Raw genomic sequence first — 26,028 nt, 5'->3', positions numbered from 1 at the left:
TACAATAGGCCTCTCTATGTGGCTTATATAGATTACGAAAAGGCATTTGATTGAGTAGAGATACCAGCAATCGTAGAGGCACTACGTAATCAAGGAGTACAGAACGCTTACGTAAAAAGCTTGGAAAATATTGTTACATGCGTGTGGTATTTGTTTGTTTGAACGAGGCGCGTAGGCGCCATCACTCCAGAAAAGAGGAGGAAGAACGAACTGGGCTCGCGCTGTGAATCTAACCGGTCAGCGCTGCAACCGTTGTTGTAAATATAATCTCTTAATAGTTTCTCGTCTTACTGACTCGTCCTTCGCGTAAGAATATCTACAGAGGTTCTATAGCTACCTTAATTCTACACAAGAAAAGCAAGGTTATACCTATAGAGAAAGGGGTCAGACAGGGAGACACAATTTCTCCAAAGCTATTCACTGCGTGCTTAGAATTCAAGCTATTAAACTGGGAAGGCTTAGGAGTGAAGATCGACGGTAAATATCTCAGCAACCTTCGGTTTGCCGATGACATTGTTCTATTCAACAACAATGCAGACGAGTTACAACGAATGATTGGCGACCTTAACAAAGAGAGTGTAAGAGTGGGGTTGAATATTAATATGCAGAAGATTAAGATGATGATGAATAGCCGGGCAAAAGAACAAGAGATCAAGATCGCCAGTCGGCCACTAGAGACTGTGAAGGAGTACGTTTACCTAGGTCAATTAATCACAGGGAACCCTGATCATGAGAAGGAAATTCACAGAAGAATAGAAATAGGTTGGATCGCATACGGCAGACATTGCCAGCTCCTGACTGGAAGCTTACCATTATTATTGAAAAGTAAGGTGTGCAATCAGTGCATTTTGCCAGTGCTGACATATGGGGCAGAGACTTCAGAGCAAGTTATGGACCGCGCAAAGAGCGATCGAACGAAGATGGCTAGGCATAACGTTGAGAGAGAAAGAGAGCGGTTTGGATCAGAGAGCGAACGGGTATAGACGATATTCTAATTGACATCAAGAGGAAAAAATGTAGCTGGGAAGGTCATGCAATGCGCCGGTTAGATAACCGTTGGGCCATTAGGGTTACAGAATGGGTACCAAGAGAAGGGAAACGCAATCGAGGACGACAAAACACTAGGTGGAGCGATGAAATTAGGAAATTCGCGGGCGCTAGTTGGAATCGGTTGGCGCAGGACAGGGGTTATTGGAGATCGCAGGGAGAGGCCTTCGTCCTGCAGTGGACAAAGAACAGGCTAATGATGATGATGATGATGATGGAGGTGGTGGGCCCCCCCCCGAAAAAATATCGTGGGTACGTGCCTGCCCTGAGCGGTATGTTAATACCAAGTGGATGTTATTTAGAGAATAAGTTTCGTCCCTCACACAAGCGTGTGCACCAGTAAGGCTCGTATCGTCCAATAAGTACATGCCTTGGTTTACTCAATTACTGAAAAAATCAGGGAGGAAACGAATGCTTCGTTCTACTAGTTTCGTTGTGGTAGCTATTATATGCACCAAAACTCCACCAAATCCATGTCTCCCTATTAGTAAGCAGCAACAGCTCAGAAGATTCTCGACGATAGACTGCTTTTCGACGTCATCGAGCATTCGACTAACACCAGTGGCAAAGTACCGCATAAAGACCGAAGAGTGCGCTCGGCCACTCTGCCAGAGCCCTTACCGAGTTTCAACGCGAGAACGTGAAGCTATTAAGAAACAAGTCGACGAAATGCTGCGCGATGGCAATCTCCAGCCGCCGAAAGGTCCGTGGACATCTCCATAGACTTGGTGAAGAAAAGGACGGAACCTTACGCTTCTGCGTCGGTTATCCTTGACTGAACGAGATCACTAAGTAGGACGTATGGCCCCTCCCACGGATAGACGACACATTTGACCGGCTCTCGAATGCCAAATACTTCTCGTCGATGGATCGCAAGTCTGGCTGCTGGCAAATAGAAATCCACGAGACAGATCACAAAAAGACCACCTTCATCACGCCAGACGGCCTCTACAAGTTCAAGGTCATGTCATTCGGACTGTGCTCGGCGCCTGCAACATTCTAACGCGTGATAGGCACAGTATTAGCAGGATTAAAGTGACGGACCTGTCTAGTTTACTTGGATGACGTAATCGTCTTCGTCGGAAACATCGGCGATCACCTTAGGTGACTTTCGACCAGTACTAGATGCCATCAAGTAATCAGGGCTCTCTCTGAAGCCGAAAAAGTGCCGCTTCGCTTACGATGAGCTTCTGTTCCTGGGCCACGTCATCAGCAAATCTGGAGTCCGCCGCGACCATTAGAAGACAGCTGCCATCGCAAAGTTCCAGCAGCCCATCGACAAGAAGGCAGTAGGTAGATTTCTTGGCATGTGTGCCTACTACAGGCGCTTTGTCAAGGACTTTACACGTACCGCTGAGCTGCTGACACGTCTAACTAAATGTGATGTCGAGTTCAAGTGGGAAACGCTGCAGGCCGACGCATTTCAAGAACTCAAACGACGCATGCCGTCGCCGCCGGTACTTGCGCACTTCGACGAGGACGCCGATACCGAAATCCACACTAATGCCAGTAGCCCAGCCCTCGGTGCCGTTCTAGTCCAGCAGAAAAACGGACATGAGCGGGTGATAGCTTACGCTAGCCGATCGCTGTCAGAAGCGGACGGCAATTATTCTACGAACGAAAAAGAATGCCTCGCCATCATTTGGGTCACAGCAAAATTCCGCCCTTACCTACATGGGAAGCCGTTCAAAGTCGTCAGGAACCATCACGCGTTCTGTTGGCTAGCGAATATAAAGGGCCTTTCAGGATGCCTGGCCCGGTGGAGTGTGAGATTGCAAGGATATGATATCACTATCATATACAAGTCCGGATGAAAGCACCCTGATGCTGATTGGCTGTCACGCGCCCCCATTGACCCACTGCCGCAAGATGATCAGGATGACGACGCCTTCTTTGGAATAATATACGCGGAATATGACATTGAACGGCAACGAGCGGACCCGGAGCTAAAAAGCCTCGTCGAGTATTTGTAAGGAAACACCGATGTTGTGCGAGGGCACATAAGGGAGAATTCCCTTCATTCTCGCTACAAAAGAACCTTCTCGTGAAGAACAACTTCTGACCAGTCTGCGCCAACTACCACCTTGTTGTTCCCTCAGAGCTGCATCCACAAGTACTGCATGCCTTACATGACGATCCGACTACTGGGTACGTCGTATTCTACAGGACGCTATCGAGGATGCAGGAAAATTATTGCTGGTCGCGTCTGACCGCCGACGTCGCCCGTTACTTCAAGACATGCCGAGATTGTCAGCGACGCAAGACACCACTCACAAGGTCAGCGGGTTTACTACAGCCGGTCGAGCCTTCTTGCCGACCATTTAAGTCCATGGATTTGTTGAAACCTTTTCCGACGTCAACATCGGGAAATAAGTGGATCGTCGTGGCGACGGACTACCTCACCCGCTTCGCTGAAACGAAAACTCAGCCGAAAGGTAGCGCAGCCGAAGTGACGAAATTCTTTGTCGAGAACATGCGGCTATGACGTAGCGTCCCGAAAGTCCTCATCACCGACTGAGGAACGGCCTTTACAGCGGAGGTCACGCAAGCCATTTTGCAAAACAGTTGGACAAGCCACAGGAGGAAACTGCCTACCACGCGCAGATGAATGGTCTTACGGAGCGCCTCAATGAGACCCTCGCCGATATACTAGCAATGTACTTCGACGTCGACGTTGAACACAAGACTTGGGATGCCGTCCTGCCGTACGTAACGTTCGCTTACAACACGGCGGAGCAAGAAACAATCACGTCGTTCAAGCTGGTTTACGGCCGGAACCCGACAACGACTCCGACGAAGAGAATCGTGACGTCACCACTTATCTCCAGTGCGCCGAAGAAGCCCGACGTCGAGTCCGGCCACCGTGTTTGGGTTTGGACCCCGCCGAAGAGGACTTAGCGAGAAGCTTTTAGGACGCTGTTTTGGACTCTACAAGATCATCCCACGCATTGGCGCGCTCGACTATGAGGTCGTACCGCACAGCTTTTCGCTATCGCAGTGGCGCTACTCACGAACTGAAATAGCCCAAATTGTGCGACTAAAGCCGTTCTACCAGCGCTAATGAACTTTGGACGATCTTTCCTTTGGACTCTATTACTTTGGACTTTCTTTCTTTGATAACTGTGCTTTTGTGTTTCGCTCTCCTGTTTGTTGTGTTTGTAGCATCGGGACTATGCTTTTTGAGATAGGGGAACCCATTTAACAACATTCACAGTGGCGACAGGAGAAAAAAAAAGGAAAAAGTTCAGCTATATTAAAGTACAATATCCGTAGTGCTATTAAATACCTCGGACGTTGTGAGTACAAGAGTTACGTAGATCTTTATGCAACAATATATGGAACTTCTAATGCAATTACACCGTGTAGTGAATACTTACTTACTAAATACATAGTACGAAAAATATTTGAACTAGGTTGTAACAGTGTAAAATTATAATAATAAAAGAAACGTCAGATGCTCTAAAATATAAGGTCAAGAAGAGCTAAGTCACGAATGAGTCTCGAGTAGCGGAAAATGACGTATAGCATAAGTTATCATAGAATTCAGTGTTTAAACATTTAGGCAATATGTACATCAAGATTGTGAAATTATGGTTATTTCTACCAGAGTCCTTCCAATGGAAGGACTCTGTTTCTACATAGAGGTAATGTATGTCGTTTTCAAGTTTCATTGGCATAATATGCGGGGTGAGTTTTGCTGTGTGATTGAGGAAGAGATCATTTTTTGCTATCGTTTTTTAATAAAAACAGGCAAACCTGTATTCAGACAATATATTAGTTGATATTTTAGGCGTAGGGGATGTGTTGCGGCACCATATGAGGTATCAGAAATTATCCAGAGCATTTTTTTTTGAAGAACAAATAATTTTTTAACATTCGGGAAAGTGATATTACCCCAGACAAGAAAGCAGTAATTTAGGTGTGAGTGAAAGAAAGCGCAGTACAAATTTAGCTTACTCTTGACGGTTAAACTACGTCTGTTGTGAGAAAAAATTCCGATAAATCTGCAAAGAGCAATACAAGTTTTATTTATGCGAACATCCTGTGTCATAGTAGTAGTAAAGACTACACCATGAGAAGCAAATTCATCGACTTAATCAATATTACGATCATTTACGACTAGATGCGGTGGATTAGATATGTACTTGTTCTTCCGGTAAAATACCATTGCCTTTGTTTAACTTTCGTTAATTTTTAGTGAATTGTACAATGACCATTTCGGCAATAATGGGAAAACCCGATTGGCAGTGTCAGTTCTTTTCAGAATGTTATCGGACGAAAAAAGCAGGGATGTGTCACCTGCATACATAATGAATTTTGCCTCTTTAGTGATATTAATAATGTCATTGACATGAATGTAAAAGAGCAGAGGTCCCAATAAACTGCCTTGCGGGACACCACTTTTGATTTGCAGGACTTCAGACGAATAGTTTACAATTGCTAAATATTGGAAACGTGAGCTTAAGTGTGATTTAAATATATTAAGGCCGTGCCCCCGTACACCATGGGCACAACAAAGTAAAACTATTCCAAACTTTTCTATTCCAATTCAGCAATCATCCCTCTGCCATTGGCCAACAACTTCTTTTAACCCCCCCCCCCCCCCTTTGCCTGACTTTCAGGTGACGTCACGAAAACCGCGGTAACTCCCCGTCTGATATGATGTGAACGCAGTTGTTGTACATGACTGCAAAGAACAAAAGAAAAATCGTTCTTTCTGATTCGACGCCTTTTCGCCATCCGACCTAGGCTATTGGTCAAAAGTTTTCGGGCAGCACCCACTTCACCTGCCTCTCACGCGACGTCACAAAGCCGCAAAAACTTGCCGCGCCATAGTGACGCGTACGCGTTAAAGATGCATTAATATGCCGAACAATTCTTCTGAATAGCCGCAAGCTGCCCCGTTTCGAAAGGAATAAAAGATGGCTGCCGCCGATCGCTCAGGCACTGGCTACTCGCACCTGCCGGAGAGCATGGGTTTATTTGCGTGTAATAAAACTTTTTGCGCGGCCGTGTAACGTTTTCTAGCACTTTCGTCTCGTTTACGACCTCGTTCTGCGAACTCTTCTCTCCTGAGGATCCGTTTCAGCGTCATCCTTAAGCTTCCGTTCCATGCCGCCGCGATTTTCGACCAGCCACCGCAAGCTAAGTAATGGCAATCGGACCAATCGCAGACGCCGGCTCCACCCACTTCATCCGATTATCGATTTTCGGTGCAGTGGCTCGGCCCCGTCGAATCCCTCTCCACTTGAGCGTGCTCCTCGCCTCTTGTGAGCCAATTAGACAAGACAAGCCGCTTAGAGTAAGAAATGTTATTCGCTTTTCAAGCGAACAAAAGTGACCTTCTATGAACGAGGAGAGCGTTAGATTGGTTTGTTCAGACAACCCTGCGGGCGACCGCCCGATGCATGCGTCGGTGGTTACGCAAATTTGACGTCAGGAGATTGGAATAAAAACATGTTGGAATAGTTTTACGTTATAGGGCGCCATAGTTTTCTAGTTTTGCGAAAAGAATGTTGTGGTTGAGCGTGTCGAACGCTTTGCTGAAATCTACAAATATGCCTAACGTGAGTAGTTGGGATTAAACGTTATATGTCCTTTTTGATCAAGTAGTGGGTGTTCCATCATCTATTCCGAGTAAAACCATACTGATGGTCAGTAATTACAGAGTTCTTGAGAAAAAAAGCCAAGCAGATGGCAGCGAATTATTTGTTCCAGTCCCTTTGAAAAATACGGAAGGATTGATATAGGCCTATAGTTACTAAAAATATTCCTGTCGCCTTTCTTGTAAGTGGCTACAACTCTTGCTAGCTGCATATCTGTAGAACTTTCTGGAAGACACGCGGGCACCAGCGATTACTCTGGAACGTTCGATAGCTCATGTATAAAAACCGACGCGCTTGACCTGCTCATCAGATTTCGACGATCGCCGACTGTGTTCGCCGCTATCGTTGTGGTTTAAGTGTAGCCTGTTTTTGTGGGCACAGGTTCGCCCAGTAAACGTTAGTTTCGTCGTTGTTGCTGCGTCGTTGCAATGCTGCGTCGTTCAGCATTGCTGCGTGTTCTTTACGCTGACTACTACGTAACAATATATAATGGCTACCTAAAACTGTTTTTGGCACCCGTGTATCACTGCCATAAGAGAACCCGTACCAATTACTCAACATTTTTTTACTCAAGGAAGACGGAAACATGAATGGAATGTTTCCCTGCAGCCTTTTCTATAAGAATGCATCCCGTAATTTCTAGTACAGGACGTTGCATGGGGCAGATATATTTTATTTGTTTGAAGCGGCAAGCAGGAAGCTTACGTATGTTTTTTTCCATCTGCGTTTCGTAAGACCTGCTGATAGAAAGCTATATACGCAAAAATACACACAAGAGATACACGCTGCTTGGAGAACAAGAAAAATATTCCTTCTCGAAAGGTAACTGTACAATGACCGACACTGCGGCCGCAATGAACGGGCAATCGCCGAGCGTCGTATTAAAAATGAAATGAAGAAGAGAAAGAAAGGCATCTATTCCTAAGGCATAAATACACGTCCTATGCAACTGACCGTTTGAATGGTCTGAACGCATATACCATCGCGCGAAGTAGCACGAGCGACAAGTATCGCCAGCAGTTTTGAACGGCGCGACCTTGAAATCCACTTCGATCGCAGTGCCGCCACCGTATATTTCGTCGACGCGTGCCTCACTGCAAAGCATGCGCCGCCCCATTCGTTCGTCCCACTCAACCATATTCGCTCGAGAACTGACGCGGCTCTGTCTCGCACGCCGCATGTGGAGGCAAGTGGGGAGGCAGCGCGGGAGGGAGGGCAGGGCGGCGTCGACTCCGCCAACGAGCGTAAACTTTGCACGTCCGTATCTTGGCAGCTGCCGACAGCTCGTACCTTTGTGTGCGCTGTGTTCTCGCCGCTCTTGCGTTCAAGCGATACACGTCACGAAGCTCACCACGCTTGCTGCTGCTGCCGTGCTTGCTCGCACCAGCGCCCAGTGTTTTGAAGCGAGTGTCCGCGCTCATCGGGTGTGATGTGTTCATGTTGGCCTGTGTGCGCTGACACCATGCTTATTAATTCAATTACTAAGCTAATGTTTCCAAGTTTTTAAGGCCCATTAGTCTACTATACTTCGTATAGAATAGCAGCTTGGGCTAGCTGGCTTTTCAACAAGCTCAAGTGGCTTGTTCGAAGCGCTTGTGGTGCCGTCTTCTCATATCGTGTCCCTTCCATGTGTTACTTCTCATAGCTGTGTACTAATTTGCTACCGCAGTCGAAACTTCGCCTTTCGGGTGAAACTGAATTCACTGTGTCGCTTTGATATCTATCATGCAATAAGATAGTGAATACAAAAAACACTAATATCGGCAAAGGACACATTTCTAACTAACATACGTCCTCTCATGCTTAGTAACAACCCGAGACAGTATTGGAAGATCGTAAGGAACAGCGATACTCGCGATATAACTCTTAAACCACTGGTTAGGAAATTTACCCTCAGCGATGAATGTGCGAGCGTCTCAAATGCTATGGTTTCATGAGCATTCTCTGGTGATTCCGGAATTGGTAGTCGCGACTATCCTAATTTTGAATTTCTCCCGATGCATTGACTTTGCTTCGATTTTGCAGGTATTGACGTTAAAATAACTGAAAACTTGGAATATCCTCGTCAACAGAAGTGGACAACATAAATCCCAAGTTTCTCGTCAATACGAAAGCCTGCAGTTAGCTCCATTATCCTTTCAAAACAATTTGAACAACTGCTTGAAACTGGCTCTATTTCTGCTGATCGGAAAATGGAAAAAGTTATTACCTTTTTCAAGTCCCGGAACAAGCACTCCGCTAGTTATTACCGACCCGTATCAATAACCAGCCTACCCACACCATACACGATAGAGGAACATACCCTTTCCTGTGGTACTGCAAAAATTCTTGAAGGTAATTTTTCACTAATGTTTAACACGCAGTCCACAAAATATTTTTGTATAAAACACAACCTTTGGTTATCACTCATGACTTACATTACATTGTTGACCAGGATACCCTTATAGAGTGCGTATCATTAAATTTCTCAAAGGCGTTGATATCGTAACACATGAATTTCTCTTTGTTAAATTGCAGTCTCAATCTGGATAGCAGAGTTCTTGCATGCTTGCAAATCGTTCCCAGATCGTAGCGAACGTGGACACCTCTGATTCTCCAGTTACCTCAGAGCTCCGTAATAGGTCCTCTGCTCTTCCCAATTTTCATTAATAACTTGCCCACAAACATAACGTCTTCCATCAGTCTTTTCGCCGATGACTGCGTCATTTATAGACAAATTAACAGTGTCTTGGATTCAGTCATCCGGCAGTGTCACATTCGCTGGGTTTATTAGTGGTGCCAGTGATGAAACATGAAATTAAACATTAGCAAATGCAAATGAATGCGTGTTTGTCGAGAACATATTATTCACCCAATACATCACAATAACAACATTGATTTGGAAACTGTATACTCATACAATGGCCCCAATTCGCCTGATTTATATCGCAAAAATCACATTGATTACATGACTAACCATGCCAGTCGTATGTTAGGCTACCTCCGTAGAAATATTGCTCAGCCCCTTGTATCTCGAGAGTTGCAGCTGTACAAAACATTGGTTCGAACTAAACAAGAATATGCAGAAGATATAGGGAATCCTGGCCTCGAATCGCTCACAGCTGACTTAGAGGTGGTACAGAACCATGCATCACATTTCAATCTGTCTGACTATCACTGCAGTGCTGGTGTTACAGCTACGGGTCCTTTTTCTTGCAGCGCCTTTCTCATCGTAGAGAAGTTGTCCGCCTTTGTTTTGATGCGAAAACATCAAATGGCCCATTGGGCGAAAACGCCGGCGCCTGTGGCGGTGAAATATTCCCGTTGGCTGCGACGCCGCGTCGCATGCGCGCCTCGACGGCGCGGAGTGGCCGAAAGGCGGCCGCAATGCGTTGCTGCGTGGAATGCGTGGCAGCGACGGCCTCACTCTCACCGCGCGATCCTTGATCGCTCTCGCCTGCCTTCCCCTCGGCAAACGCTACGAGGAAATTAATGCGCAAAACGACAGAATTAATTCTCAGGGTAAAACATTGGTAGCACTGAGTTTAGAACCTTCGACCCCACGCTCACAAGCCGAGTGTCTTGCCCACTGGGATAAACCAGCGCCCAGTGGAGACCAGGCCTGAGCACTTTGCTATATGACATCATGCTACTTAGACAGAAAGTTTCATTGCCAAGTCCGGCATGATGAAAGTGGTGGCGTCGAAACCACCGCGGCTAACTCGGCAGCGTCCCCATGAGATTTTATGGCAGTCGGGCATGACGTCACGGATCCAAGTGCACCGGCCTTCTGCTATCTCGCTAGGAAGCGTTGGCCAAGCGTCTGAGCGCGCTCGCTTTACCGCAAGTAGTAAATGACTCGAAGGACCGCTCATTGATGTTCAATTGGACATTAATACTTTCGCAATCTGGATTCATAAGAGCTTAGGTGTCTTCGGATTTTATTTCATACGATTTATCATAAGAAATTATGTACTAAGGAGATGCTACTAACTACATCCTAGAGTTTGTGGCGATTTGGTGAATTCGACGCGCCATTACGCGGGCGCATTCACCTGTTCTGCCGTCGCTACGCCTCTCTCCCTCCTCGCTCCGAACCAGTTGTCAGCGGTAGCGCTCCACTCGCGATTGTTCGCGTTGAGGGCGGGGCTGGATCGGTGGATGTTACCAGCATCCCCTGTGGAACGGGGCGGTTGATTGCGCCACCAAGCTCTTACTATTATACTGGCTAATGTCCTACCTAGCTTAAAAAAAAACAAAAAAAAAACACTATGAACTCCCACAACCAAATTTACTGACCCCCTATTGCCAACTTTTTCTTTGTACGCCTCTTTTTGTCGTTTCCCTACTTTTCACCCACCAATCTTCCAATCGCCTCTTACTAAGGGCTAAGGGCTAAGACGTCAGAAGGGCGCCGCTGGCGGCGTCCCTTGTGGCGCAAGCGTGTCTCTTCTCCCTTGGGACTGCACCGGGTACGTACATGCTTCCTCTCGTCCGCCGACACCTTTCTGACTAGGACAGCTCACGCACGGTGCATTTGGCCGTGCGGGCAAAGGCACCGCCCCTCCTTAATGCCGAAGGAGATCGGCCGTGCTCTCGCCCCGGTGGTGATCGCGAGAGCAAGTAGCATAGCCGCCGGGACTCTTCCTAGCGGCGTGTCCCAGCTTCAGCCTGTGCTCTCGCCGCGACGTGCCACAGGCGCTCCGTATTTTCCGCCCTTGGACCCCTTTGGCCCTCCGCCGCACCGGGACCGGGCGTTTGTGTCGGGTGCCGTCGGATACAATAAACGGTATCAGTTAACTCGGGTCAATAATGTATTCTTGCGTGCGTCGCTCGGTAGCCCCTTGCGGTATTGGCTCACGCGCAGCGGCGCTGACGGCTGATGCGGCCCTGTGGCTCGCTAAGCTCGAACTGCGGTGGTCGGTACTCCTGTGAGACCCTAAGACCCCACAAGTTTCGCGTGCATTGGTCACCATCGTTAAGTCAGTATTCTATTTTCAAACAATAAATGTTATCATCACCCATTTATTCCTAGTACATGTGCCTGTTGGAGTCATCTTCTACACAATGATGTCGCCACTAAAGATATTATTGCCTTTAGAAATGCTGCTACGAACCTGCTTTGTCAATAACTACATAACTATTGTGTATGCGTTGCCAATTGTATTGTATCGATTTTGTTGTTGCTGTAACTGTACAGGATTTATTACCATTGGGCCCACTCCTCTCTCTAATGCCCCAGGGCCTTGAATGTAATTGAATGAATTATAAATAAAGAAATAACCTTATCTGTTTATTTTCACCTCAATCAAAAAACGAAGGTTAACTGAGTATTTGTTACTCCTTCCTTTTTTTCCATGTACGAGTAATTTAGCAATAAGGAGTACCAGTCGTAGGTTTGCTACGTGCGGGACCTCCTAGTACACCTGTTTCCACAGACTGAAGTGGTTTCGTATGACCACTTGCTGAGTATTGATAATGTACTCCCGGAACAAATCCCATATATTGTTGTGGAAGCCACACTTGCGTATTAAGTAAAATGTGGTCTACCATATCGACAGTTATATTTTTTTAGGTTTGAAAATATCATATCTTTGAAGTGGGAAACAACGCGTCCAGACGACAAACCCTGCTTGCAAAGCATGCAGTGCCAACGAGCCCAACGCCGCCGACTGTTGTAGGAAATACCACAGCGGCTAATTTATTACTTGCAGGGCAGTATTTAAATCACACTGAGTGCGAAATTATCCCTGTCTATAGGATTCACTGGTAGGAATGCATGTTTATGCATACATCACACCTGAATTTCTCTGAAAAATTTATAAATGAGATATTACAGCATTTTTCTTTATATTATCCACACTGATTTCACGCATTGGGCGGTAGCAAGACCTGAGCCCTATTTCCACAGCAGCGGTCACTGTAGCTATTTCTATTATTGACTGATATATACCGGAACTTAAACAGCCGATGAATAAATCGCATAAGAGATATCCTGAAGCATTCGTGTTCTTCACTGCAAGCAAATCGTCTCTCCCTGCTGTACCTTGCCAGCTGCCAAATTGTTTACAACAGAGAGAATTTTATGCAGCTGTATATCATTGACGACGAAACCGTTGATTGCCGCAGTAAGCTCATGCGAAGTATTACTGGGCCAAGGGCGTGTTCCTGCCAAGGAAGGACCAACACTGCTAACCTAGCTGATGGAGCTTTCAGCAGCAATCAGGGTCGCCTTATCTGGTAGAATCTCTTCATTTCAAAGTGACCAGTTTCTTGATTAGCAATTTGCGAGGTTTTCAGTGAACTATCAACTGCTCCGCTTATAAAACTGGTATATTACATGTTTTTACGTTTTCACTCTATAGCAACATATTATATGCCGTTTTCTACTCGATTAAAAAACGAATGCCTTCTTTGGCGTATTTCCAACTTATGGTGCCTATGCGCCAAGTTCCGTCGGGTACAGGGCAGAATGCAACGACTACGCTTTTCCTTTCAAGGATGCCGCCGGTCCTGATTTGTGCATGCCTGTAAGTGCTGCTCACTCTCATTGTAGGTGGTCTTGACGCAGACGATGACAGCGCCGGCGAAGGCAGCCGCGATGAAGGCTGCCACCAGGTCCACACTGTTGGACGACACGAATGCCACGGTGTCGCCGCGCCGCAGGCCGAGCTCTTGGAAGCCGGCCGCGATGCGCTCGCAGATGTCTTCGAGCTCGGCGCAAGTGTACCGCTTCCCCGAAGCCGCATCGATCTGCGCGGAAGAGAGAAAAAGAAGAACGGCACAGAAATCGGGGGTCCCATGCTCATTCACTATTCAATTGAATCAGTTTTTCTCACTTATAAGTGAGGGAGAAGTAAATACCACGGTAGAACAATTGCGCAGATCCTATGCACTATGGAAATGGAATAAATGCGAAGCGCTTTGCTGCCAGCTTTCGGGTTGTGCCGAGCATCGCGAGACAATCGCGATCCGCTGTGCGCGTGTGTGGCGACAGCCGACGGATTTTGCTTCCCTTCGGCGAACAGCCGGCTGTGACCGGCCTTCTTCGCTATCGTTTTTCAGCATGCCTCGAACGATGCGAGATACACACCTGCCTGTCAACCTGTTTACCTACTGCAGTGGGCCTGGAATGAACCAAATAGTACTTATCATTGAAAAGGCAGCTGACTGCTGTGAATAAACTAATAGTGCGAATGTGAGTTGAAAACAACGAGCAGGCAATTTCCTATGATGAGTTTTAAGTACAATACGCCGTGATCGAAGAAGAAAATGAATTTGATAAGCGCACAAAAGGCAAGATGTTACTGAAGTAGCACTGGCTAGGCGTTCAGTGCGCATATGAGATTGAAATATTTGTGCAATCTGGCGAGTTATGCGCCATCACATGAGCAAGGGTTGCGTGTATTGGCGCCATTCACTTTACAGTAAAATGAACGCACTTAATTTACAGCTGCAGGCTTTTTTACACATGTTGCTGCGTTATAGTAATGTGGTGATCGCCACCTTCCACCAGGTGCAACAGCAACCGTGGCAGGCAGAACGGTGCCTTTGCACAGCAAGGCCTAACGTTATTAGGGGTAAATCTGTCACTTAACCCCTTAGCCAGCACGGGACCCACGACGTGCATTCTACTACGACATGGCAGCGCTTTCTTATAGCGAGAAAGATTGACAAATGTTTCATAATCCCGCACCTTTCCTCTATTATTCGTGCAGGGAAGGTGGGAAATCGAAAAAAAAATTAACTATGGGATTTTACGTGCCAAAACCACTTTCTGATTATGAGGCACGCAGCAGTGGAGGACTCTGGGAATTTCGACCACCTGGGGTTCTTTAACATGCACCTAAATCTAAGTACACGGGTGTTTTCGCATTTTGCCCCCATCGAAATGCGGCCGCCGTGACCGGGATTATATCCCGCGACATCGTGCTCAGCAGCCAAACACCATAGCCACTGAGCAACCAGGGCGGGTGTGGGAAATCGAAACAAGGTTTCAGTCATTCCGGTGCAGGGTTAAACGAAACAACCTGTACACATAGATCTCTTTCGGCGGGACACGCTAAGAAAGGCAGGATAAACTTCCAGCTGTTTTGTTTTTTTTTGCCGTTTCTGCTCTTTCCTGTTTGCTGATGACTTCATTACGGAGTTTCGAGTGCACGAATAAGTTTCTACACTTCCACCAGGCATGTCAGTATATTTAGTTGATCATTAGGCCGGGACATTCACCGCAGGAACTAAAACTACTATTTTCCACGGGAATGTCCAGAAAGCAGGATTGCGCTATGCATGAGCGAGTAACTGAGGCTTATACACGGACTGTTCCCTGAGGAATTCGCCTCAAGACTTACGCTACAAAGTGCTGTGAATTGGGCTAGTTGGTGCGTATTCATTTTTCTTGCACTAATTACTGTAAGACGCAATGGGGACCAAACGAAACATTGAATATGAAGTGAACACGAGGTGACACACGGGAGCGCAACCATGTATCGCCTCGTGTTCGCTTCATATCCAGTGTTCCGCTCTGTCCGCCTTGCGTCTTACAGTACTTAGAGCCAGAAAAATGACTCCCACTACGAAAAGAAAAAAGAATTTATTGCTTGGATGTCGTACTAATGATACACGTAGCTACTATCACCGGATTTCCGCATAATGTTATGAGCGTTAAGCTATGTACAGCAACAGAGGAAGCTTCGCTCATAACTACAGCCAACATCGACAATCAATGTGTGCGCTGGAGTGTACAAACGAAAGCCGCAACTAAACTGCACTAGTATGTGCCTACGAAGAAGCAGCCAAGCGCAGTCACCGACTGTGTCAGGCAGGTTTGTTGGGCGAGGTTCACTTCACAGAGAGGATTAAAATCTATGGTATAGCAGCACGTTAAGAGGGTAGCATTCATAATGCAGAAGAATGACGACTGTTTCGAACTTACAATTGCGACGGCATCTGGCTCTTTCTTCCAAGTGTTCCTCAGGAAAGTGGCAAAGTCGACATCCGGAATCTGCAGGTCCTCAACAGTTGACTTCAAAACGCGGTCTTCAATAACCACGTCCTCAGCAAATTCTCCACAGTTTTCCTGTGCACCCAAAATTTGCTTTTTAAGCATGAAATCCTTTTAGGTCCCGTTGTCGGCAACCTTCCAATGACCATGAGCCAAACTCCAGAGCCGTTATCTGGGCACTCAAACGAGTACATCCGGGCAAATTGCGAAAACAAAATGAGATCATCCGGGCAGCCAGACAAGACTTAAGAATGCGGTCTCTGGACCCCAACCCTTTTTACAGGAGCGCATTACTTACGCTAGTTACTGCCCAAACAACATTAAAAAAATATTGCGTCCGAGTTCTTCCTAATGTTTCTTCACACTATCACTCAAGCTGTGCAGAAGGCATGCTGAAGTTTTATTTGTCATTTTTAATAGCGACGTTCAAAATGCAGATGCAGGGCACCATACACTTCACTCTCAACTCTTTGCGCTGAGGCAATGCTGCCTTTGCTCTTTCGAACGCCAGTGGTACGGGAGTTCTGCGGCCCCGGTTTTTTGTCGCCTTGCGAGATGGCGCCACGATACGTGTAGCCTCCTTCGGGCACTTTTCTTCTTCTATGGCTGGGCAGTGCACGCCATCTGCCTGGTGTCTTTCGGTGCCTGCCCTGCCGCCTTCAGCCAGTTTTCCTTTAGCTGGGCAGCCTCCATGTGGACAGTGCGCAGTATGGCGTGGTGGTGAGTGGCACGGTGTTCCGTTCCAAACATGCACTACACCCATTTTAAGGTTGTGGCTAGTATCATCTCCAACCAATTGCTTTGTCGGTTGCCATTTCGTGCTTACGTCTACTCTCGATTATGGGAGAGCCAGCAATCTTTGTTAATGTCTTTTGAATGAACACCAAAAGGTTTCGTCATCGCCTTTAAAGGCAGAAGTCCAATGCACATGTGTTCCAATTATACAATTTTATTTCGAACTCACACGCAAAACTGCCATTTGTGGCAGTTCGTGTGTGAGTTGAGTTTATGCAGTTTATCTGATTTGAAATGACAAGGGGAAGGTTCTGATTTGAGCCACTGCATGGCAACGACACGTGCACATCAACACAGCCACAGCATAATCCTGAGATAAAACTGATGTCAGCGTTTTTATTCCAAAAATAACGTTAGGCACAATCATAAAAAACCATGCCAGTGGCTTCACGTTCATAGCGCGAAGTGCATGAAATTATCTGCCCTCTTTGCGCATAGCTATTATGACGAGCGAAGTCGGCGCAACCAGGACATAACACAGCGTTAATTATAAACTATGCGAGCCTAAATGCTGTTTTTATATCATACCCGCCTACTCTCGCACCTAATGGTTCGTCGCTCATTCAGGCAATAGGACGCACGACTGAAGCGCCATTGTGACGCAATGCGCCGACGCGGCAGTGACACGTGGGCCGCTGAGCTTATTTCAGGGTGAGACGCAAGGAAACGTACGGGTGACTGCCATGTGCAGATGCGCACTGCAATGTACAGTGCTTTCCCGTGGCACGCAAGCGCGATGTCTCTACTGCTGCATGACTGTCCTAAAGCAGGCTGAAAGCGAAGACGCGTCAAGGTGTTTCTGAAGGAAGGGCGCACGTAATTCTCCCTTATTGCTTTATGCGATCTAAGGCCGCTTTTAAATAGGGTCAAACGACACATTTGGTCTTGGGTGCACTTTTTTTTCAGTATTTCGACAGGGAGATTGCGGTGCTTCTTGATCTAGATACTAAAAGACGTTAGAGAAAGGTAATGCCGTCAATCAAATCCCAATTCACTGCAGTGTACGTATAGAACAGAAATTATGCTTTCACTGATTATATTGGAATGGAATTTGATTTATCATATGCGCAAAGAATATAATCCGTCGGGCGTACTCAAAAGGTTGAAATTTTTGGCGTGTACAGCCAGCCTTCTATGCGCACTAAAATAAATATTTTAGCGGGAAAGTGCCAATGGTATATTTACAGGGATCATTTAGAGGGGCAGCACATTTAAAGGGACACTAAAGACCAATATTAGGTAGAGCAGGATTAAAAAATTACGTTTGTGCAATAAAGAATTCTTCATTCCTTGCGAGAGCAGAACATTTCTATGCGAGAAAATGACGAATATGAAACGGCAGAGTTATGCCGTCTGTTGTTATCTATGGCACTTCCTATGTGACATCAACACTGGCTGATTCGCAGAGCACCATTCAAGGAGCTCACGGGGTGTTAACATCAACTCGTCCATTTTGGTGTGAGTGGTTCAAATTGAGTAGCAGCAGTGGGACCTTCCGCGAAAATGTTCCGCTCAATAGAGTGATATATTGGTATGCAGAAAACGATGAGAGACTTAGAAAAAATAATCTAACGATCGAGGTCGTCTTAATATTCTTCTTTGAGGCCCCTTTAAGCCAACGGTACTGTTATTTCATGCCGAAATTGTTCCACCACACAATACCTCAAGAAATTTTCAAAGCCTGCAGGCAAGCTTTCAGTAGCAGCATGTACGTGTTCTAGATTTTTAGCTGCTTCAATGTTGAGAAACGTCAGCGAATGTCACAACATTTCTTTAAAGCGAAGCTTTCCTTGCCTCTTCCTTGTATTTTTCCACTGCTGCTGTCTTGCACGCCGCAGGGGGAGGTGGTTCAGAGCATGCGCATGCGTGGCAGGCAAAGAGGAAGAGCGCCGCTAGATGCTCGGTCGGACCTTCCGATCGCGTTGCTAAAATGCCTCTGCAGTTTCCTGGGCGTGACCCTTTGACTTCTGTGATCATCCGTGACCACCCTCAAAAGAATTGCAAAAATTCCAGCGCTTACATTTCTACTAACGTGCAACAGCCCAAGGGGGATGTAGATGGAATGGTAGAGGGGCAGTAAGGAGAGGAGGCAGATAATTGTGGTAGAACCAACGCAGTGACCATGGCACACATTCGCGAAAGGAGCGAATTGCCCCTCCTCACCCGTAGCTAGCATACATGAAGGGAAGGCGGGAAATTGAAAAGGCGATGTAAAAAGGCAAGAGAACGCTACTACTATAGACACGACTGGTGCTGCGGACTAATTTCATAAATTTCAAGGTACGGTTCCTGCTGTTTCTGGAAAAAGGAAACGCCGCGCCAGTTTATCCATCAGACAACTGAAGGAGGGCATGCAGACGCGAAGCTGCATTAAAGCAGCGTAGTGTGTAGAAGACGCTACGGAAGTGGCCGCACGTCGTCGACACTTCTCTGCCCGCCGCGGCAGCATTGCGGCTATGGCGTTCCTCGACGTCGCGCGTTCGACCTCGAGCGCGGCACTTCGGCAGGGGCGAAATGCAACAACGATCGTGTGATTATACTGATGTGCTAGTTAAAGAGTCTCAGTGCGTCACAATTCGTCTGGAGTCCACCACTACGGCGTGCCTCATAATCCGATTCTGGTTTCGGCTGGTTCAGCCCCCATAACGGAATTAAAGTTTCACACTTCTGGCACGATGCGATGTGCCTTGTGAGGCAATGCAATGCTAAAAAATTAAATTATGGGGTTTTACGTGCCAAAACCACTTTCTGATTATGAGGCACGCCGTAGTGGAGGACTCCGGAAATTTCGACCACCTGGGGTTCTTTACCATGCACCTAAATCTAAGTACACGGGTGTTTTCGCATTTCGCCCCCATCGAAATGCGGCCGCCGTGGCCGGGATTCGATCCCGCGACGTCGTGCTCAATGCAATGCTAACCTACTCGGAGGTTATGAACAATGGCGCACAGCAACGCCTCAGGCAAACACGTCCAGATGTGTGTTTTGTGTACAGCGCAAACAAACGACAGTGGTTCACGCAAGGTAAGGTTTAACGTGAACCCAGCACTCTCGTATTGGACTAAACGCTGAAGAAACTAAATAATTGCAGTCAGCATCACGGCTAATTATATTTAGTCATAGCAAACAGTAAGGAAAGCTTTGCTCACATCGATTGCCACAGTGTGTGGGATCGCCATGATTATCGTTCAATGTCACAGCTTCGCAAAATTACCCAACTTTATCATCTCGAGGATGAGAATGTATTGTTTGTGCACGTCAATCAAACACCATCCGACAATTTGCCGGAGCGGATTCGGGCAGGCAGCTGCCGCGCAGGAAAGTCAAATCAAGTTTGCTCACAGCACAGGATTATTAATGCGAAATAATAACACGACTCACGAGGAGCCGATATTCTCCGAAACTAGTGGTAATAAAGATCATCATCATCAGTGGCGTCATCAGCGCCTTGTATGGCGTCCGTAGCAATACAGAATTAAAGTTAGAACAAATTAGAGTAAGGTATGGCTTAAGGTATGAGCAACTTTGGTGCTAAAAGAGTGCTTGGGTATGCATGGTTCGAAATTATTTTTACCGAAACGATGGTCGACGATGGACGCTGGACTCAATGTGGATTAAAGTGAATTAGGGAGAAGAAAATGAGTGAAGCTTAAGTAAAGTGGATTAATGTGGATAAAAGTGTAACACGATGAATTGAAATGTCTTAAGGTGGATTAAAGTTGCGTAAGGTTGGTACAAATTAGAGCAAGGCGTATTATGCTGGATGGAAGTGATACTAAAGGTGGATTTCTGCTGGTACAAATTAGAGCAAGGTAGATTAAGGTGGATTAAGGTAGAGTTGTGTGACATCCTGTATCGTGGGCGTAGCCAATTATTTAGAGAAATCAAAATGCTTTCGAATTCAGATCCTGTAAGGATACGTGACTGACAATTCTTTTTTCGCCGTATCTCTTATTAAAATTCGTCGCTTGGTCGAAAACCGTGTCCTCGTTTACTGGGTGAAACTCGGAAATCTTCTCTTAGTGGCGTTCAACATAACCGTATGCCACGTGACGACACAGTGGCTAAGCTTTGCACGCCAACTTTTGCGAGAATAGGGTCGTCATCACAAACTCGCTGGCTGGGGTACACTCGAGTCCGCACTGCTCCGCCGGGCGCCGACGGTTGGCTGCCGACGAAGAGTTGTGCCGCTGCCGCTGTGCAAACTTCCGCGGCTGACAAGTCAGCACCGTTTCTTTTTCTATGCAAGGTGGTGAGTTCGCTTCAAGTTAAAGGAAAAAATAAGAATACGTTACATTGGAAACCAAAAATTCATGTTACAGCAAATTCCATTAGTAGAACACAACACCCGCAAAACAGCTTACATTATATCTAGTTGGCCAAATGCTGAATAGAGAGACAGAGAAAGAGCCGTGATTTTTACTTTTTTCAAGTTGCCACGTTATGACACCACTATTTCAAGCAGCTACTTCAGAAAAGGACTGATAAGGCCCCGTCAAGCTCGTCACAAGCCTTGTTCTTAGAAAAAAGGCATAAGCTAAGCTGTCCTTGCCAACAAGATTAGGAACAGGAATTAGGAGATTAGAAGAACAGGAGATTAGGAACGGGAATTGTGTTAGCCGTTCAGTCTCCTTATCGGAGAGAAATGTTTTTCTCGCGTTAGCCGCCTGTGTCAGTTGAACTTCCTGGGTTGATTTGTTTGTGCATTCTTTCTCCCTGCCTTTTGTGAGGTGATATATATATATATATATATATATATATATATATATATATATATATATATATATATATATATATATATATATATATATATATATATATATATATATATATATATATGTATATATATATATATATATATATCTGCTCTCCTGCAATAAACACCCAGTTGTTGGTGCTGTGTCCCGTACGTTTCTTTCATCGTCCATGTGCTTCTGCGCTACTATGTAAATAATTCCATTTTTATTGCTATTTTAGAGTGCTTCAACGAAAACTTTGTCAATGGTTTTGGTAGAATAGAATAGATTTTTACTGAACATAACAGTGTACATCACAGATATATACAGTTCGCACAAGCCGTGGGGTTTGTGTGCGTGACTGGGCAGTGTCGGCACAGGAGTGCACTGATCCATGACAAAAAAAGCAAGAGAAAGAATTAAACATAACGCTTATACAGTGAAATCGCATATAGAATGAATAAAATAAAAGACAATACCACGCTTATACAATGAACAATACGTGCAAGCAACTGTAGGCGAACGCAGAGAACAAGAGCATGAACCGCCTCGGATGACAAAAAAAGTTGTGCCTTGAAATATGTGCATTGCACCCAAGCTCTCAAGAACGTTTCTCGGTTACATGGTGGTGGATGGGCGATCATAGTATTTAGTTTATTAAAATAGGAAGGAATATAAAACGTGTGAGTTCTACGGCCATATTTTGTCAAAATTCGGTGAACAACATAATGTTCTATTCTTCTTAGGGGGCGTGTTTAACACTATGCATTCTAAAAGCAGTAGAAAAGTAGTTTGTTTCAACGACATTGGGAATGTATTGTTTGCCAAGATCAAGCATGTTGAAATGGTTCATACAAGTCACATAGTTTTCACCGAGGTAATGCGATGCCTAAGATAAATGTGCTGCAATTTTATGAAGGATAGTATCCAATGTATTTAATCTGCAGAGAGAAACTAGTTCATGAACTGCTAACCCATATCGCGCAAGCTATTCACCTAGACCTTTGTAAATCATGCACTTCACGCACACGTCACAAACAGATAGCAAGGCATCAAGGTAGGCACAGACATGTCTTAGATGCTGCGACACATATCAGTTTCCGACAGTATCGCCAACAAACATGGTTATCCTGAGCGGTCAAGGTAATTCTTCCACGCACCTTTTACGTTGAATTGCTTGGTTACAGAGGCAATGACACTGTCAAATTGATCACTAGAACAAGATACATAGCAATCGTGCCCATGTAGCGAAAACTTTTTAGTACATGATCACTCAAGAAGCGATCTCTTTATCAACCTTACTAAGGTAAATATTACTACGGAGAGCAGCAACCTTAGAACCAATGCAAATTTCCGACTTATGTATAAACAAACCCTTTTTTCATTCTACTAGCGCTGACCTTTAAATACATGGACAAGATTTCTAGGAAACACCCATTGAAGCACCACATTTCTCTGTTAAAATTGGTTCGTCTGCGCTAGCTCGTTCAGTTCTGCTAGTCAGCAACTTGTCGCTCGCGTAATACCGGCCTTCCGCCGGTCCATGCAACGAGGACTGCCTTGTTTTCCTCGATGCTTGTGGTAACTACCCGGCTTCAGCAGTTCGTGTTCAATGAGCAGGCTCTTTAATTTCACGACTTGAACTAACCAAGTCATACAGTCAGATTTTAACGATGATGAAGGTTTGCATAAACCCTTTGGTTTACTAGACCCAAACCAGCGAACGCTTTCCGATATCATTATATCATTAAATGTGCGCAGCTGGGCCGTGTTCTGTGACTTCGATGTGTCGCGTTCTACCAGTTGCCACGGCCGCGGTGGTAGCAGCTTCGCTAGAGTCATTAGGCGACATTCAACTAGTGGGGTACTCACTTCTTCCCTGAGTTTTCCTCCACGCAGTGAGAAAGGCTGCTTCGCTGTAGGTCGGTTATGTAAAATTGTCGCACATGTGGTTTCGTTTATGGCGGAATAGGAAGGATGTTCACAGCTTGAATTTAGATTAAGAAAATGTTTAAAACTGGCATATGACCTGTGAACATGTAACGACTGCACGGTTGCACAAATAGAGCTGCACAAATAGAGCTTTGTACGGGACTCGTCCTGATGGCCCCGATTGCCAGGCGGATTCCTAAAGGGTGAACAGGGACCAGCATCTTTAAAGCACTGGGGGCAGCAGACATATACTATCGCGTCATAGTCTAAGACGCGAGAAGACAAAGCTCATGTACAAGTTCAAAAGGCATTTCCTTTCAATACCCCTTGTCATTCGTGATAGAAGCTTCAATCAGTTCATTGTACTCGGCCATTTAGCCCTAAGGTATTTTGATATGCGCAATTATTATGAATTCTGAGTGCAACATAATGCTGAGAAACTTGTGCTCTGTGCTTGTAGGTAATGTAGTACCAAAGAGTTCAATAGCAGGATATGGTCCTATTCCTCTCTTATTCGTGAAAAAGGCAGATGTACTTTTCCGCAGGCTCAACCTAAAAGCATTCTCGTCAGCCCTTTTAGGCCTTTCTTTAGGCCATGCTGAACATGTGATTCGCAGATAGCAATGTTGCACGATTTTAAACAAATCTGATCGTCTTCTACGTATACAGAGTGTAAAATTCTTCGTGGAATTACGGTGCACAGAGAATTCGCTTTTACTATGAACAGCTAAACGCACCACCTTGAGGAACATCAGTTTCGTGGGTAAATGACGTGGGGCAAGACCTGGCCAACCCTTACACGGAAGCTGCGGTTAGAAAGGTAACTTTCGATCATACTTACCATATTTCCACATACACCCATGGCGGAAAGGTTTCGGAGAATACCAGAGCGCCATGTGCTGTCATACGCTTTCTCCAAATTAAGGAATGCGCAGAGAAAAAACTGTTTGCGTATGAAGGAGTCCGTAATGTTATCCTCAATATGGACAGAGTGGTCTCATGTCCAGCTACCTTCGCAGAAGCCACACTGTTAAGGATCTAGGATTCCGTTGCTTCCCGTGAGAAAGATCAGACGCGTACTTATCACCTTTTCAAAGAGCTTGCAACAGACAACTTGTCAGCGCTAGAGGTTTGTAACTGCTGGGTAAGGGCGCGTACTTGCCTTGTTTAAGTATCAGGCTAACTATAGCTTCTTTCTACGAGGTCGGAATATAGCCAGCCACCCACGTGACATTAAAAACAGAGACGAGTGTCTTTTTTTGTGTTTCAGGGTGCAGGTAATTAACCATTTCGTACACGATACGGTCCCCATTTGGTGCCGAGCGGTCGCAACAATTGACAGAGGTCTGAAGTTCAGCTAGACGAAATGCTCAATTGTATGCCTCGTTTTGCGCGCATTTGCGATCGAGGCGCTGTCGTTCTGCACGTTCTTAAAACCTCAGGAAAGTTTCCGTGTAGTGTAATGCATGGGAGTTCGTTCTAGGTTTTCACCCAGAAAATCTTCCTGATCTTCCGGGCTGTCAACTTGTGTGTTTACCAGGAGCAGAGGGTATGACTGCCGGCTCTTTAATTTATTAAAGCGAAGCTTTCTATGTCCCACTGATTTGTCCTTGAGCGTCGAAAACTCACTGCAGGAAAGCCCACTTTCACATCTGCTTAGAACACTACAATTCACATTCGAGCCATTATCAGCGCCTGATAACGGCGCGAAGCGACGAGCTCACCGGGAGTAGCGCATGCACACAAAGTTCACTGGAAGCGCAAGTTGGGTCTGCTAGGCATTACACCACCCCTGTCGCCATCTTAAGTGAGCTTCCCTAATTATCGGATACAGCACGTGCGCATGGACTCAGGCTCGTCTTAGGTTCTGGAAAAAAATTAAAGACCCTCTCTTAAAGAAATATGGTTGAACGCCACGCTACCCAGACGAACTGTATATATCTGAATTGCATTAATCGCGTCACGCAATGTATTCCCGGCCCTCAGCATCGGTACGCCGCGGGTGCAGCGCACGGCAGAAGTTGCCGTACATGAACGCAAGCGCGAGTGCGATCGTGCCAGTAAGGCCGGTCCGTTGTATCGGCAACGGCATGCAGAAGCCGTGTGGGAGACGCTTGCGCAGTCGAGATGCCTACTGTTCTTGTAGTCCTCAGCGTGTACGTCATACCAAACACGTCTCGTTGTGACGCGGGAACGTTCCTGGCTGAAAGGATGAAGACCTTAAAGCCACATAGTACGCCGCTCCTCGTGTGCCGTGACTTTAACATCGACGTGGCGAAAGAGCATGACAAATGGATCGACAGTTTCATGCTAGATTGTTGCTCGTTGAAACTGAAGACGCTGCAAAGAGCCACGACGCAGCACCTTTTCTGCTTTGATCTCACGTTTGCAAGCAGGCTGTCACGTTACGATGGCAGAGCCTCTGACCGTCTACCAAAGCGATCACAAGGCAATACAGTGGAACTGTAGAGTCGTCCATGAAAGTGTGAGTGTGTGAGTGACTTGTTAAAAATTTCGCAGCATCGTCTATACTATCAACGTCTACATGAGCTACAATAAAGGCTATGCAACTTAACGAAACGTGTCTTCATTCAAATTCAACGTTCAAAACGTACCATCCTAAACAAGCAATCAAACCACATATGCATAGCATCGGTTTGCTCAACATTTCTTGGGTTCGCTGCATGGTCGTTGGCTTTGAACTTTGAATGTGATTCAGTTTTCATTGGGGGAAAGCTTCGCGTTCAACCATCTTGCTTTAAGAAAGGGGCTTTTATTTTTTTTTTACGCTGTTCCACATTTTCGTTTCATTCTTGTCAGAACTTATACTGCATACATACTTTTCCCAAGTATGTCTCCTTGCATGTCGACGTGTTCTCCGGCCCTGTAACTTCATTGGTTTAAAATTTATGAGGTTTTCGGCAGTTGG

The 26,028-nt window shown here is 45.9% G+C and overlaps 1 protein-coding gene across 2 annotated transcripts in view; it reads right to left on the bottom strand.

Annotated features, from left to right (window-relative positions):
- Nucleotides 1-26,028, bottom strand: part of LOC126529691 (uncharacterized) — a 197,261-nt gene that overhangs the window by 143,821 nt on the left and 27,412 nt on the right. For both annotated transcript variants that reach the window (XM_050177199.2, XM_055069997.1), the window contains exons 2-3: nucleotides 15,568-15,711; nucleotides 13,178-13,385 (exon numbers count right to left, since the gene is read on the bottom strand). In XM_050177199.2, the coding sequence (XP_050033156.2) occupies nucleotides 13,178-13,385; nucleotides 15,568-15,711 (352 nt within the window). The remainder of the gene's footprint in view (nucleotides 1-13,177; nucleotides 13,386-15,567; nucleotides 15,712-26,028) is intronic.

Source organism: Dermacentor andersoni, chromosome 9, assembly GCF_023375885.2.
Source record: "Dermacentor andersoni chromosome 9, qqDerAnde1_hic_scaffold, whole genome shotgun sequence".
Lineage (NCBI taxonomy): Eukaryota > Metazoa > Arthropoda > Arachnida > Ixodida > Ixodidae > Dermacentor > Dermacentor andersoni.
This window is presented reverse-complemented; position numbering and strand designations above follow the sequence as displayed.